The 17719-nt window shown below is 35.6% G+C and overlaps 1 protein-coding gene across 6 annotated transcripts in view; it reads left to right on the top strand.

The window, feature by feature from the left end:
• Positions 1-17719, top strand: part of ARHGEF9 (Cdc42 guanine nucleotide exchange factor 9) — a 189713-nt gene that overhangs the window by 155822 nt on the left and 16172 nt on the right. For all 6 annotated transcript variants that reach the window (XM_029930721.1, XM_029930716.1, XM_029930720.1 and 3 more), the window contains 2 exons: positions 3580-3823; positions 10702-10770. In XM_029930721.1, the coding sequence (XP_029786581.1) occupies positions 3580-3823; positions 10702-10770 (313 nt within the window). The remainder of the gene's footprint in view (positions 1-3579; positions 3824-10701; positions 10771-17719) is intronic.

Below are 17719 nucleotides of genomic sequence, written 5' to 3'. Positions count from 1 at the left end.
AAAACTTGAGAGACTATTGAATGCTGAGAATGAACTGAGGGTGGAGGGGGAAGGGGGAGAGGGGAAAAGAGGTGGTGGTGATGGTGGAGGGCACTTAAGGGGAAGAGCACTGGGTGTTGTATGGAAAACAATTTGACAATAAAATATTATGGAGGAAAAAAAAACAAAAAAATATTCAGTTAACTTTCCTTTATTTATTTGTCACAATATTTAACTTATTTTGAAAGGTTAAATGGACTAAAATAGGCAGTGAGATTTTTCAGTTTATCAAAAAAAAAAGAGTTTTAAAGGCCTACAAAACATAAGTCGGGTTCAAGAAAGCTCAGCACCATATTTATCAGATAATGCTGGCCTCATGACTTGGAAACTGCATGTTTAGATTTGAGCTTTACAACCATTTTACAAGGTAAGGATGACTTGTCTAGTTTCATAGTTGAGAAAATTGAAGTTCAGAGAGATAAAAAAAAAAAAAACACAAAACCACAGCTAGCAGGTTAAGCAGGTAGAACTCAAACCCAGGGCTTTAGAGTTTAACTCACACTCCTTTTGTAGATGTTACATGTTGCTTTGTGGCCTTAGCTACCATTTCTAATTGGAATTTGTGAACAGTGGGTAATTCTTCGTCATTTCTATCATGTTTCTAAACCTGAGTTTATACCTAAGCTGATACCTAAAAACTCATGTTCATCCTTCTGGAGAGCTAGAAAGATTAGTCAAAGGGAGAACATTAATGAAACACATCTCTAATCCTGCTTACCTACCACAGAGGATTCTCTCAAGTCTCTTGTTATCCTTAAATACATAAAGAAACAGTAGGAGTTTCAGTTGATATTTTTAATTTCCCTCCAACATTATATACATCCTTTCCATTGTATTGAAAACCGGTAAAGGTTTTGAAGACTGACAATGATTATGACACACCATCTCAAAGATAAACAAAGCTGCAGGTGATGTTGGAAGGCTGGGTCCAGAGACCCAAAGGGGTCCTGCAGGACCAGCCAAGAGGGTACATGGCTTCACAAATGATGGAAATCAAACTGGAGCCAGCAGGAGGGGGAAAGCAGAGTTTATTGAAGATGCATAGAAAAAAATAGCAGATAGAGAGTGTCTGGGAAACTCAGAAAGGAAGAGGGGGAGTCTTATCTTTTTTAAGGGTCTGGAGGTTTTATTGAGGTTGGCTGTCTGGTGTATGTGTCCTCTCAGGCCTTCAGGTACCAGTTAGAACAAATATGAGGGCCCATCTATTATTCCTTGGAGCCAGAGGACCTTGGCATTGAGATATCTATCTACAGTTCTCTGGAATATTCAAATGATAGTTGTCTCGTCATTCTCTTCTTGACATTTCTTAAATGTTACCTATTCTAGAGAAATCATTAACCCCTTGTCCCTTACAAGGAGGACATATGCTGTTTGCATTACAACGCATGTGTAGAGTGAGATGGGGATGTAAGTTCTAGTGAAAATAGAAGCAGGAAAAGGAACTAAAAACAGATTTTATGGAGTTCTTCGTTTCCCTTGTCTCATAGGTGAAGTTGGGAATAGAAGGCAGGTCAAAGCTTCCATGTTCTAGTCATGTTGGTACCCACCTATTAGCTGTGTGGTCCAAACCTGGCTTCCAGTCTATGTGTATTTTTATTAAGTATTGTAAGGCATATTTCAGACCTTTATGAGATCAAACTAGATCACATCAATCTATTCTCCTTAGCTTGTCCTGCTTTTCTAGATTAGACTGACAAGGCCCACTATTTATGCAAAAAGCTCACAAAATGTTCCTGAGGATTGTGTAAGTCAGTGCATGGGAACTACCCCATCCTTTTGGCTAGCCTTCAGCTGAGAAGTAAGACATGCAAGGCAATTCAGCAGAATGAGAATAGTTTAACCAAACTGTATAATGTTAATAAAAGTTAATGAGCATTTCTAATTCTGTCAAACTGTCTAAAAGGCCAAATATAAGCAGAGAGGAGGGAGAGTTTGTCAGAATGAGTTGCCCAGTGAAGACATCCATCAGGACAGGGCTGGTGGAACCTCCTTGGCCAGACTCAGCTGCACCACGTCCCAGGAGCAGATGTGCTCTCAGGAGAAGCTGAAGGCAGTGCTAAGAGGAGGAGGAGCTGAAAGACACTTACTTATCATACTTTACATTCCACAGGTTCACGGGTCATATCATACATCCCTCTGGTTTTCTTTTTTTACTTATGAAATACTACATCCAAAAAGATATAAAAATAATATAATGAGCACCTGTGTACTTACTATCTGACTTAATAACTCATTACAAATATATTTTTTTCACTTTCCCTCTCTGCTCCCTCCCTTCTTTTCCTTCCTTCCATTTTCCCATTCTCCTCTCTGTACTCTCTTGAATGTGACATGTGTCATATATTTTTGTATAATTTCTGTACATATGTGTGTATCCCTAAACATTATGTGGCATTTCTTTGTAGCTTTTTAAACCTTATATAAGTGTAATATATGTAGATGCGATAAAATTGTATAGAAAATTAACCAGGAGAATGGTAAGCTTGGGATTAAAGGTTACTGTGGCGTCATAGCTTTTGGTGGCAGGTTCACCAAACTTAACTTATTATTAAAAGTAAATAAATAGGGGTGCCTGGGTGGCTCAGTCGGTTAAGCATCCGACTTCAGCTCAAGTCATGATCTCATGGTTCATGGGTTCGAGCCCCTCATCGGGCTCTGTGCTGATAGCTAGCTCAGAGCCTGGAGCCTGCTTTGGATTCTGTATCTCCCTCTCTCTCTGCCCCTCCCTGCTCACGCTGTCTCTCTCTGTCTCTCAAAAATAAATTTAAAAAAATTTTAAGAAGTAAGTAAATAAATAGTAAAGTAAGAGCACCTTGTATGGACTAATGACAACTGTCTCATGGACTGAGAGTATTAATTCAATTCTATACACAAGAGAGTAAAACAAAACTAATAAAAGGTCAATCTATAACTTTTATTTTTCTCATACAATAAAATTTGTGTAATTTATTCATCAGTATATGAAGCTTTTTATTCAATCTTACCTCCGTTTCTTCTGCCAGACTAGGCATTCTCCAAAATTCTCCAGAGTGATAAGGGTTAAACCCTCTCCATGGAATCATTCCTGGCCAGCAGCCTGTGACCATCTTGCTACTCTTACCACTCATACCAACTCTGATATGCAGATCTCACTTGCTGGCTTGAATTCCTAACTGTGCTCCAGACAAACATCCAGCTTATTTCATACTTCTAGAAGGGTTGCAAATATTTTTGGAAAAGGCCTATGCTAGCAATGCTTGTGTGGCTTACTGCTTCATAGTTCCCGTCAGAGTCTTACTAATAAATACATATAAGGATTGGTGCTGGAGTCTGAGACAGAGTCTTTGGATGTAAGACAAAGGGTTTCTATAAGAGTGTCTTCTAACCAACCTGTCAATATCATAATGCTAAGCTAACCTGCCTAAATTTGACCAAAAGAATCCCTATTAGTACTTCAAAACAGTGGCAGTCTTAGCGTCCTACTATGCCCATGTGCCAAATCTCCTGGTACCTACTCTCCACATACCTCCAGTAAAAAGACTTTTCTTCCTTCCCACCTAGGACCTGATCCGAAGAGACATCCTGTACTACAAAGGCCGCATTGACATGGATAAATATGAGGTAGTTGACATTGAAGATGGCAGAGATGATGACTTTAATGTCAGCATGAAAAATGCCTTCAAGCTTCACAACAAGGAAACTGAAGAGATACATCTATTCTTTGCCAAGAAGCTGGAGGAGAAGATACGCTGGCTCAGGGCTTTCAGAGAAGAGAGAAAAATGGTACAGGAAGATGAAAAAATCGGTAAGTGACCTGAGAAGAGAAAGAAGAATATGGCCATAAAGAACATAAAGGATTTGAATTAGTTTTCGTTTTTCTAGAAGCAGAGGGAAGATTTCTGTTGCAAACTGACCTAATCCACTTTGGTGGTTTCCTACTATTAGGTCCTTTTTGACAGATACCAGCACTTTCTACTAGTCAGGGTTAAATGAGGGTTATAATTTAGCCTCCCTTACAGTTTCATGACTAGATAAAACTATTACACTGAAAGCAAACTTCAACCTCAATTCTTCCAAACATACAAACATTTATTAGCAAACAAACACAAAATCAGTCATGCAACCTATTCTATAATCTCAATGAAGTCCCAGTACTGTTCTTAGATACATGGCAGCATCTTCTGTGTAAAGATTAGTCAAGGAAGAGTTAGTGATATTATAACAACAGCATTCAACTAACTTTCTAGTAATAAGAGTCTGGTGACAAAATCCTCTGATGGGGGACAAGGCATAGCACCTTTTTTCAATCTTGACTTGAAGCTTCTTTCTGAATGGTACAAAATATGGGGCTTACTGGATTTTTATGCCAAGTTCTGTTGAGGGCTAAAGAGTCTGTAAGACATTTTTGGCTAGTACACATCTTGAATAACATTTATTTTACCAATAAAAATTTCATTTTTAGCATGTGTTAGGCTAATTAGGCCTCCTGCATTAAGGGGACTGAACTGCTCGTAATAATGGTCTCTGGAGCAAAGACTTCTGAGTATTTAATGTGTTAACAAATCACCTCGAGTATGTCTGCCAGATTAGGGCACTTCAGATGTTAAGTAAATGCCCTTAAAGCATAGATTAGAATTAATGTGCATGTATATATCACACTGTCTGTATGAACGTGTTTTACATCTTTTAATGTTTTTTATTTATTTTTTAAATAGTTTATTGTCAAATTGGTTTCCATACAACACTCAGTTCTTGTCCCCACAAGTGCCCTACTCCATCACCACCACCTCTTTTTCCCCCTCCCCCTTTCCCTTCAATGCTCAATTCGTTTTCAGTATTCATTAGCCTCTCAAGTTTTGCATCCCTCTCTCTCCCCAACTCTCTTTCCCTCTTCCCCTCCCCGTGGTCTTCCATTAGGTTTCTCCTGTTTTTCTGTTAGACCTATGAGTGCAAACATATGGTATCTGTCATTCTCCGCGTGACTTACTTCGCTTAGCATGACACTCTTGAGGTCCATCCACTTTCCTACAAATGGCCAGATTTCATTCTTTCTCATTGCCATGTAATACTCCATTGTATATATATATATATATATATATATATACCACATCTTCTTGATCCGCTCATCAGGTGATGGACATTTAGGGTTTTTCCATGGTTTGGCTATTGTTGACAGTGCTGTTATGAACATTGGAGTACATGTGCTCCCATGCCTCAGCACTTCTGGATCCCTTGGGTAAATCCCTAGCAGTGCTATTGCAGGGTCATAAGGGAGTTCTATGGATAGTTTTTTGAGGAACCTCCACACTGTTTTCCAGCGTGGCTGCACCAGTTTACATTGCCACCAACAGTGTAGGAGGGTGCCCATTTCTCCACACCCTCGCCAGCATCTATAGTCTCTTGATTTGTTCATTTTTGCCACTCGGACTGGCGTGAGGTGGTATCTCAGTGTGGTTTTGATTTGTGTTTCCCTGATGATGAGTGATGTTGAGCATCGTTTCATGTGCCTGTAGGCCATCTGGATGTCCTCTTTCGAGAAGTGTCTGTTCATGTCTTCTGCCCATTTCTTCACTGGGTTATTTGTTTTTGGGGGTGTGGAGTTTGGTGAGTTCTTTGTATATTTTGGATACTAGCCCTTTATCTGATATGTCATTTGCAACTATCTTTTCCCATTCTGTCGGTTGCCTATTAGTTTTCTTGTTTCCTTTGGTCTTAATGAGGTCCCAATAGTTCATTTTTGCTTTCATTTCCCTTGCCTTTGGGGATGTGTTGGGTAAGAAATTGCTGCAGTTGAGGTCAAGGAGGTAGTTTCCTACTTTCTCCTCGAGGGTTTTGATGGTTTCTTGTCTCACATTTTATTTATTTTTGAGAGACAGACACAGCATGAGCAGGGAGGGTCTGAGAAAGAGGGAGACACAGAATCCAAAGCAGGCTCCAGGCTCTGAGCTAGCTGTCAGCACAGAGCCCAAAGTGGGGCTCGAAGCCACGAACTGCGAGATCATGACCTGAGCCAAAACCGGATGCTCAACTGACTGAGCCACACAGGCACCCCTGTATGAAAGTGTTTTAAAGTAAATTGTAGAAAATATAACTAGGTCTAAAACCATGGTCACTTGCATTATTTAGAGTCACACTAAGCCATACATTTTTAGCTTTAAACAGATTGTTCTCCTTTTTGAGAGAGTGTATAATTAATAGAGAGAGTTTTCATGGTGCCTTCCAACTGTAGGATTTAGGTGCCATTGACTATAGCTTTGTGGTTTTCGAAGTGCTATCTGGTCTTTTGCTCATGGTCCTCCCATTTTGGCATAAAAATACCAAACAGTGAAGTTTTGTATTTCCCTGAGAAGACAGTTTCTGTTTTTGCCCCACTCTTAATGAGAGTATAATTTTATTTTAAAACACTCTTATGTTCAAGCTGGTAGAAATTTCCTGTAGAAAATTGGGCCTACCCATTGAGTCCTGATGCATATGGATTCTTCTGTCCTTCAGTGTTGGGGGTTTAAATAGTTGAAAGATAAGAAAGAATGATCAGAACAACACTGTTTAGTCTAATCTTAGTTTTTTCCTCAGATTTTATGTAAAGTGCTCATTAATAATTCACTTTGAGTCCCATTGAAGCCAAATTGCTTTTAACATGTGAACACTGCAATGGGACATGATGTGGAGTGGTACAGAAATGCTACTTGGCTGCTTCTCTCAATGGTAGGCAGAAGCAGCCTCTGATCCCACTTAGGTTGTTAGAGCTATTAAAAGAATTGTCCTAACGTGATTTACGCAGACCTTAGATCAATGAGAAGATTCTCACCATTCCATCTGATTCCAGTGTGATATCTCCCACACAATGCCCTGTAACTTTAAGAATCTGCTTCTAATAGAAAAGCTTCCAGAAAGTTCTTTAAAAAAATTTTTTTAGGTTTTTCTTAAAATTCTAGTTAGTTAACATACAGCATATTAATTTCAGGTGCATAATTAATGATTTGGTACTTTCATACCACACTCGGTACTCATCACAAGTGCACTCCTTAATCCACATCACCTATTTAACTCATCCGATTGACTACCTCCCCTCTGCTGATAATTGATTTGTTCTCTACAGTTAAAGAGTCTAGTTTTTGATTTGCCACTTTCTTATTTTCCCCTATGATCATTTGTTTTGTTTATTAAATTCCACCTATGAGGGAAATCATATGGTGTTTGTCTTTCTCTAACTTATTTTGCTTAGCATCAGACTCTATAGCTGCAACCCACTAATGGAATATTGCTCATAATGATATGAAAGAATGAAATTTGCCATTTGTAGCAATATGGATGGAGCGACAGAAATTACTTTCTGACAGATCTATATTTATTTTTTTGAAGACTTTTTTTCTCATTATAATAACACTTTTATTTTAGGCCATTTTGGGGAAAAACACAGAAAATCAAAAATAAGAATAAAAATAATGCAAGAACATTCTACCCAGAGAGGCATAACTTTTATAAACATTTTGATATATTTCCTTCCTATTTTTTATAATGTGTCTAAATAAAAATTAGGACTAGGATTGCTGAATCTTTTTTTCTGTCTCCCCCAAACTTTACCTCTCCATTATGAATAGTTCTAATTTTATATCCTTATTTTGCATTTAAAATCATATAATTAGTATTTCTCTAAGTCACTTAATAGTTTTAATAATTATTTTCATGTCTCCACACAAATTTATCATAATTTTTTTATTTTTACTTTTTAATGATAAAATAAATACCTGGCCATAATAACTATTTAAACACATACCAAAATGTAATAAAGAAGTTTTAGCATTATTTTCCCTTCTCTGTCATTCCCATGCTGTGTGAGATAATCAGTATAAATTTGGTGTGCTTATTTCCATACTTGTGTTCATATAAACATATATACCATAAGACTTCTTTAAAAATTTACTTACAAAAATTATAACAAACATATTACTCTGTATCTTGTTTTTTAAACCTAATTTATCATAAGTAACTCTCCAGGTGAAGAATACAAACTATATAACTTCTTTTATCAGTCAGGGTTCAACCAGAGAAGCACAACTCATAAGAGATCTATTATTATTTAAGAAATTTATTATAAGGAATTGGCTGATATGATTGAAAAACCTGGCTAAACAACTCCAGAATCTATGGAGAAGGCATCCGAATGCAAGATCATGGTCAAGCTCAAACTCAAGGGCATAGTCCAAAGCTGTCATCTGTAGACAGGAAGATCATGAGAGGGATGGGAGTCTGCATACATGGACTGAAGCTGAGATAGAACTTCTTCTCCTTCCTGGAGAGACCTTAACCCTGTTTTTAAGTGGTAAAAATACCATAAGTTCTATGTTCTTAACAAACTTTTAAGTGAATAATATAGTAACGTTAACCATAGGCTCAATATTGTACAACAGATTTCTAGAACATATTCATATCTTGTATAAATGAAACTGGAGTCTTGATAGAATTACTTTGAATTTGTCTATAACCTCTGGCAGAATGGATATTTTAACAGTATTAAGTCTTCCAGTACAAGAAAATTAAAGGCCAATATCCCTGATGAACATACATGAACAAACTATTAATAAAACAGCAACAAACAGAATCCAGCAGTACAATAAAAGGATCATACACCATGAACAAGTAAGATTTATTCCTGGGATGCAATGATAATTTAACATATGCAAATCAGTTCGTGTGATATATCACTCTAATGAAATGAAAGAAGAAATCACATGATCATATCTATAGATGCATAAAATTTTTATATAATTTATAATTCTTTCATGATAAAAAACTCACAACAAATTATGTATAGAAGGAATTTACCTGAATATAATAAATTTAGGCTATGTATGAAAGGCCCCACAGCTAACATCATACTCAAGGGGGGAAAACTGAAAGCTTTTTTCTTAGATCAATGATAAGACAAAGATGACCATTTTCACCATTTCTATTCAACATAGTAGTGGAAGTCCTAGCCAGAGAAAATTAGGCAAGAAGAAAATAAGAGGCATCCAAATGGGAAAGGAAGATTTAAAATTGTTTTTAGATGACATTATCTTATAAAAAGAAATCCTTAAAAATGCCACAGACAAACTTTATATCTAATAAATAGAGTACAATTGCAGGATACAAAATCAAGATACAAAAATCAGTTGTGTTTCTATATACTAACAATGAACTATCTGAAAAAGAAATTAAATACAATAGTCCCAATTATAATTACTTCAAAATGAATACAATACTTAGGAATAAACTTAATCAAGGAGGTGAAAGATTTCTACACCAAAAATTATAAACTCTTGCTGAAAGAAATTAAAGAACACACAAATAAATTGACTTAATATTGTTAAAATATCTATTTTGCCCAATGCCATCTACAGATTCAATGTGATCTTAAGCAAATTCCAATGGTATTTTTTACAGAAATAGAAATCACAATCCTAAAATTCATTTGGAACCACAAAAGACCCATAATAGCTAAAGATATTTGAGAGAAAGAAAAAAGTGGAGGCATCATACTTCCCGAATCAAAATATATTAAAAGTCACATTATTTAAAATGTATGTTACTGGCATAAAGACAGACATATAGACCAATGGAATAGGATAGAGAGACTAGGAAAAAACCCACTCATATACAGTCAACCATATCTTTGACAATGTACCAAGAATACACAATTGGGAAAGAATGGTTTCTTCAATAAATGGTGCTGGGAAAACTGGATTTCCACATGCAAATGGAAGAAATTGATCTCCTACCTTACATCATACATGAAAACTAACTCAAAATGTATCAAAGACTTAATTGTATGACCCCAAACCATAAAACTTCTAGAGGAAAACATAGGGAAAAGCTTCTTGGCATTGATCTTGGCAAGGATTTTTTGGACATAACACCAAAAGCACAGGAAACAAAGCAAAATTGCATTATAATGAAATGCTTTTACACAGCAAAGGAAACAAATTGAAAAGGCAACCTAAGGCATCAGAAAAAATATTTGCAAATTATAAACATATATAAATATATATAAATTATGAAGTTCATTTCCAAAACATATAAGTATATCCTACAACTCAACAGAAAAATATCAAATAAGTTTGTTTTAATAATAGACACAGGAGGGGTGTCTGGGTGGCTCAGTTCAGAGCCTGAATCCTTCTTTGGATTGTGTCTCCCTCTGTGCCCCTCCCCCACTCATCTATCTGTCTGTCTGTCTCTCTCAAAAATAAATAAAAATTTAAAAAACTTAAAAAATTAACAAAGTACTTGAATACATATTTCTATTATTTTGTTACTTTTTGCCATTTGATTTTTCTTACATTTGAAACTTTTCTTTACAAAAATATTGTTTTAATCCCTTATATTTTTACTCATTATTTCCTTTTTTTGTTTTTGCTTTTGGTTGTGAAATATTTTTCCACTTTATGCCATAATTTATTCATCCAGTCTTCACTTAACATCATCTTACCTCATCTTCTCACATTTTTTTTTGCCACCGTATACTGTGAAAAGTGTTTTTATAGCCGAATATTTATTCAAGCTTCTCTCCATTTATTTATTTATCAAGATTTTTGATATATCTTGCCAAAATGACTTTTTCAGAAATGTTATACTAACTTATACATTTAAGAAAAGTCTGTGTTTCTTATAACAAAGTCATGTTATATTTTTATATTATAGGCTTTGAAATTTCTGAAAACCAGAAGAGGCAGGCTGCAATGACTGTGAGAAAAGTCTCTAAACAAAAAGGTAAAGCTGCCTTTAACACCCCTCCACCAGATTTACTCACTCTCTTTGTGAGCCTTGGAAGCCATAAACTATGTGATTGCATATCCCCAGGATTGATTCCATGCAAAAGTTAATTTGGAGTAGTGGGGAGTGTCTGGGTTTCCAGGTATTCCTAATAACAGGTAGCAAATGGTCTTAAAGGCATAAGGCTTAGGAATAAATAGTGTAAGGTATTTATGGCCAAGATAGTTCATTGGGTACAGGAAAAAATAGAGTTTGTTTCCTTTTATTTTTATGTAAGTAAAAGAAAGAAACTAAACTTCACTCACTATTTAGAGACTGATGAACAATAGTAACTATGTAAATTTTATTAGTAAGTACAAACACATTTGAAATATATACACAATTTTATTTCATTTGTTTGGGGGCATTTGGAAAATCAGGAGTCTCAAATCAGAATGGAGAACTTCAAATTGGACCAAGGCAAAAGATTCAGATATCCATTTTCTTTCTCAGAACCATAAAAGTACTTAAAAAAGGAAAATACCTTGAGAATCAATTTAGATATGAAATGAAGCTTTATTTTCTCATTTTCATGAACTAGGCAAAATTAAAATGCATAGTTGAACTAAAGGAAGTAACTATCCTTTATTTTATTCATAATCCATAAAATTACTAGTCATTTTATACAAGTTCTTTAATTTCATCTTTATGGTACTTCTAAAAAGGTAGGCATTATTAGCCTCATTTTCCAGATTAGGAAACAAGATCTTTGGGGTGAAATGATTGTGAATTTAATTCATTTTGCTTACAAGTCCACTGTTCTTCCCTCTCTATCTCAGGGTTCTACTGATTCTCTATGCTGAGAAAGAACAGCTCACTTTTTTGTCTCACCTCAGTTACTGACAGCTGCTTCTCTTACTGAAAGCCACTATCATTTTCCCCAGGGGTAGGTGGTCTTAATGAGCCCTCACTTTCCCCAGGCCCTCTGCTTTCTCAGTAGGCTCTTTGGTTCAGAATGAGTCACCAAACAAAATTATTAGATTCAAGTTGCCTGAAATTCCAGCAGCCACATAGAGTACCCTTAATTACTCCCAAATGAAGCTACTTTACACTGAGGAAATTGAGTAGCTATGAATATCTGATTTCCAATTACACAGTGCACCTAGTTGTGGCCCTTCTGGCTAGACATGCCTTCCTTTTAACTGCTTATTGTTTCTTGCCCATGGGAAGCACTCACTGTTTTTTTTTTCCCCCTCATCATGGAAATATGATTATATTTAGGTAGGGAATGAAACGCAATGATTCTTAACTTGGGAGTGAAAACATGAATGACAGTGTTAGAAAGCTATCTGAAGTTAATGTCAGTACAGATATGATCTGTATGAGTAGGGGAACACTGTGAGAGAATGAACCTGTTCCTTAGACTTATAAGCAGAAAAGAACCCTAGCCAGGTGGGGAATCCTCAGGCTACAAAGAAGCTACTGTCCTTGTGTCCTGCCTGTTTCCTGGAAGCTCTTAACCCCTAAGCTTTTCTCACTATGATTCCCTGCACTGTCCTCAACACACTGACCTTCATTATGAGATGGTACCTCTTAACCTCAGCGCAGGTTCCCTCAAGCCTATTGAATACTGGTTGGTCTTTTCACTACAAACTCTTAAAGCAAAGGAGCTTCCATAAAGCAACAAAGCAGAAACGAGTCCTGTTCATTCATATCAAACCTTGTGTCAAGTTCCTTTTCCACCCTGTCTAGTCACAAGACTATTCCTTTCAGGTCCTTTCTTATTCGCCAATATCTAAACACTGATTCAGCAATTCTAAAGTTTTCAAAGAAATTCATTTAGTTTCAAATGTCCCAGGATTTCTACGAATCTCCATCATTTCTATTTCTAGTTTTCAAGACTCTCCTAGTCCAAGATTGTGAAGACCGATATATTTTGAGATCTGAGAGAACTGCATTTGTGGAAGAAGTTGCCAAACTTAGGAATTTAATAGCTATATTATGTACATGGGAGGAACAAGAAGGGAATTCTTTCAGTTACCCATAAAAGTCAATTTCCTTAACCTTTCCAATGACCCCTTCCTGGAAGTGATGGGAGCATTGATATTAAGAATTCTCTAATGAAGATGTATTGAATAAGGCAATTATTCTAGTGTCCCTTTCCAACCCCACCTATAATGCCACCGGACCTTATCAACTCAGTCTACTGCTCTGTAGAAGGGGAAGTCTGGCTGTAAGATAAGCAAGGAGGACAAAGCCTAGCTCCAAGGAAGTCTTTTTTTTTTTTACCTTTAGATATAATCTCGGTTTTAAGAATTGATATGTAACTTTTTGAAATTTGAATACTAATTCCTAGTCGTGGTTTTAAGAATTGATATATAACTTTTTGGAATTTGAATTACACTATTGGGCATTTTTTTCCAGAAAAATGAAAAGTTACTTTCACATAAAAACCTCTAAAGAATATGTAATATTCTAATAGAGTTTGTTCATAATGGCTCAAACTGGAAACAACCCAGATATCTTTCAGTGGGTGAGTAATTAAGCAAACTATGGTATATCCATGCCACAGATTATTACCTCTCAGTAAAAATGGAGCCAACTATTGATTGATACATGCAACAAGTTGGGTGAATCTCTAAGGAATTAAGCTAAGTGACAAAAGCCAATCCCCAAAGGTTATATATGTTATGACTCCATTTATATAACATTCTTAAAATGATATCATTTAATAATGGGAAACAGATTAGTGGTTACCAAAGATTAAAGAGGGGTTAGGACAGGAGAGGAGTGTGGTTATGGCAGTGTAAAGAGAGTGATCTTGTGATGACAAAAATGTTCTGTCTCTTGACTGTGTCCTGTAACAATGTTAAAATCCTGGTTGTAATATTCTAATAGAGTTTTATAAAATGTTATCATTGGAGAAACTGAGTAAAGGATACAAAGTATATCTCTATATTATTTCTTACACCTGAATATAAATCTGCAGTATTCTCAAAATAAAAAAGTTTAATTGAGTAATTAAAATGAACACTTACCAAACTTTCACCCGAATATTTTCATATCATTTGTTGGCACTCATTGCCTTCATATTTCTAACACTTACCACCTTTTAAAATTATCTCTTAGAGGATATCATCAAAATGGCAGAAGAGTTTTCAACTGTCTTCCCCCTGAAGAACATTAGTTTTGACATTAACCCACAGATTTGTGTACTTTTGTGAAAGTTCAAAAGTCCAACAGAAAAGTTCTAGATCACCCATGGGAAAAAATATCCATGATTAGATGCATAGAAAAAAGAGGCCAGTCAATAAAGACTAGAGGAAGTGAATGCTTTTTCAAATGCCATGAGAGCAAATCAACACTACAAGGAACATGAAAAGTCAAGGAAATATGACATCACCAAAGGAATATGGTTTTCTAGAAACTGATGCCCAAAGACATGGAGATATGCAATTTTTCCAATAAACATTTCAAAATAGTTGTTTTAAGGAAATTTGGTGAGCCACAAGAAACCACTGAAAATTAAACAAAAAAGGGAAAACAATACACAAAACAAGAAATTTCACAGAGAGTAGAAATCATAAAAAAAGAACCAAACAAAAAATATAGAGCTGAAGAATACAATGAATGAAATGAAAACAAATGCAGTGGGGAGCAGCAACAATAGATTTGACCAAGCAGAAGAAAAAAATTGCAAAGTCAAAGATAGGTCATTTGAAATTGTCTAGTTAGAGTACAACACAGAATGAAACTATCAGTAGAACTCCCCTATGACTAAGCAATAGCACTGCTAGGAATCTACCCAAGGGATACAAAAGTGCTGATGCATAGGGGCACATGTACCCCAATGTTCATAGCAGCACTTTCAACAATAGCCAATTCATGGAAAGAGCCTAAATGTCCATCAACACATGAATGGATCAAGAAGATGTGGTATATATACACAATGGAGTACTACATGGCAATGAGAAAAAATGAAATCTGGCCATTTGTAGCAAAGTGGATGGATCTCGGGGGGGGGTGCTTGCTAAGTGAAATAAGTCAGGCAAAGAAGGACAGATACCATATGTTTTCACTCATAAGTCTAACAGGAGAAACCTAACAAGGAACCATGGGAAGAGGAAGGGGGTGGAAAGAAAGTTAGGGAGAGGGAGGGAGCGAGGCAAATCATGAGAGACTCTTGAATACTGAAAACAAACTGAGGGCTGAAGAGGGAGGAGGAAAGGGGAAGGGAGTGTTGATCATGGAGGGGGGCACTTGTGGGGAAGAGCACTGGGTGTTATATGGAAACCAACTTGGCAAAAAAAAATTTTTTTAAATAAAGGTGAAGAAAGCCTATGTGTATTGCAGGATAAAATTAAGATAACTAATCTATACAATATTGGAGAACCAAAAGAAGGAAAGAGAAAGAAAGGGGAAGAAAATTTATTTAAAAAAATAATGGCTGAGACACTTCCAATTCTGGATAAGTATTTGAATATTAAGCTTCAAGAAGCTCATTTGTTGCTAAACAATTTCAACCCAAATGATACTTTTCAAGATATAGTATAATAAAACTGTCTAAAATCAAAGACAAAGAGAAAAGTTTAAAAGCAGCAAGAGAAAAAATATCTTCATATACAAGGGAACACACATAAACCTATCACAAGATTTCTCAGCAGGAACCTAGCAGACCAGGAGAGAGGGGGATGCTATATTCAAAGTTCTGAAAGAATAAAGCTTTTAACTAAAAATACTATACCCAGGAAAGTTGTCCTTTAGAAATGAAGGAGAAAGAAAGACTTTCCCAGGCAGAGAGAGAGAGATTGAGAGAGAGTTCATCACCACTAGATTTGTCTTGCAAGAAATGCTGAAAGGAGTTTTTCAAACTAAAGTGAAAAGATGCTAATCAGTAACATGAAAACTTATGAAAATATTAACACACAGGTAAAGCAAGTAGATAATCTAATTCAGAATACTTTAATATGGTGTTGTATTAGTTATTTATATCTATAAAGGGTAAAGTATAAAATGATTAACAACAACTAAGGTATAATAATTTATTAATGGATAACAACAAAGAGATGTAAATTGTGACATCAAAAACATAATATGTGAGGTTGGATAGTAAAACTGTAGTTTTTTTGTGTGTCAACGTTAATTTGTTACCAGCATAAAATAGACTATTGTGACATAAGATATCTTATGTTGGCTTCATTGTAACCACAAAGCATGTACCTATGGTAGATACACACAAAGAAGGAGGTGAACCAAAGCATACCAGTGTGGAAAGCCATCAATTCATACAGAAAAGTAGCAAGAGAAGAAGAAACAAACAAAAGAACTATAAAACAAATAATAAGATGACAATAGTAAGTTCTACCATCTCAATAATTACTTTCAATGTAAATTGATTAGATTCTCTTATCAACATGCATAGAGTGGCTGAATGGATAAAAATATAAGACACAACTATGTACTGCCTAAAGAAGACTAAGTTCATCCCTAAGGATACAAAGTTAAGCGGTGGAAAAAAAGGTATTTCATTCAAGTGGAAGTCAAATTAGAGCAAGGATAGCTATACTTATGTAAGTCAAAAACTGCTAAAAGAGAAAAAGAAGGTAGCTATTTAATCATAAAGAGGCAATTCATCAAGATATATATATATATATATATATATATATATATAAATTGTAAATATATATACTCGTTATGAACCACCTAAATATATTAAACAAATACTTACAGATCTGAAGGAAGAAACAGACAATATAATAATCGCAACAATGAATAGATCACCTAGACAAAAATTGATGAAGTAAACATTGGACTGGAAATATATTTAGACTAAATTGACCTAAAAGACATATAAGGAACATGCCATCCAATAGCAGCAGAATTCATATTTTTCTCGAGCACAAATGGAACATGTTCTAGGAGAGAATGTGTTAGGTTACAAAACAAGCCTTAGAAAATTTAAGAATCCTGAAACCATATCAAGTGTCTCTTCTAACCACAATGGTCTGAATCTAAAAATCAATAACAGGAGGAAACCTGGAAAGTTCACAAATATGTAGAATTTACACAACACACTTCTGAATAACTAATGAGTCAAAGAAGAAATTTAAAAAAATATATTGAGATGAATGGAAATGAAGATCTAGCACACCAAAAGTTATGGGATGTAGCAAAATCTGTTCTAGGAGATAATGCCTACACAAGAAGAAAATTCAAATAAACAACTTTACATTTCAAGGAACAACCAAAAGAAGAAAAGCCCAAAGTTAGCAGAAAAAAGGAACTAACAGATCAGAAAAGAGACCAGAAAAATAATAGAAAAGTACAATGAAATTAAGAGCTATTATTTGAAAAGATAAACCAAAGTGACTATTGGCTAGAATAAAAGAGGGAGAAAACTCAAATGAATAGAATCAAAAATTAAAAAGGAGATTATAAATAATACCAAAGAAAAAGATTCATAAGAGAATACTGTGGCTGAAGAAGGACAAAATGTTGGAGAAATAAGGAGCTCTGTAATCTTCACCAGCCCGCATCTTTCAAACTGAGAAGGACAGAAGCTACAATACTCTCTTTGATCTGCAAGAGTGAGAGGAAAACACACAGACTCCAGAAAGAAGACAACCTCAAAGATGCCTAAGTGAGTGACTTGAAATGCTTGGTTCGAGCAGAGCTTGGGGCACTGCTATTGTTCTACTTTCAACCACCAAGTCCAGGCCTCAGAGAGCAGCCCTCTAGACCTACCTACATCAAACCACACCCATCCTCACGGGAGAAATGTCTTTTTTTTTTTTTTTTTTTTTTTTTTTTTGCCATCCAGCTATATTTTCCCTTATCTCATTCTTAGCTATCCCCTCGGCTGGTAATATGCTTTTCCACTGTCCATTGTCTTTTGTTGTTTCTGCTCCCCCCCAATTTTTAAAAAATTTTCATTCCCTTTCCTTCCCTTCGCTTCCCTTCCCTTCCC

Source organism: Suricata suricatta, chromosome X, assembly GCF_006229205.1.
Source record: "Suricata suricatta isolate VVHF042 chromosome X, meerkat_22Aug2017_6uvM2_HiC, whole genome shotgun sequence".
NCBI classification, from domain to species: domain Eukaryota; kingdom Metazoa; phylum Chordata; class Mammalia; order Carnivora; family Herpestidae; genus Suricata; species Suricata suricatta.
This window is presented reverse-complemented; position numbering and strand designations above follow the sequence as displayed.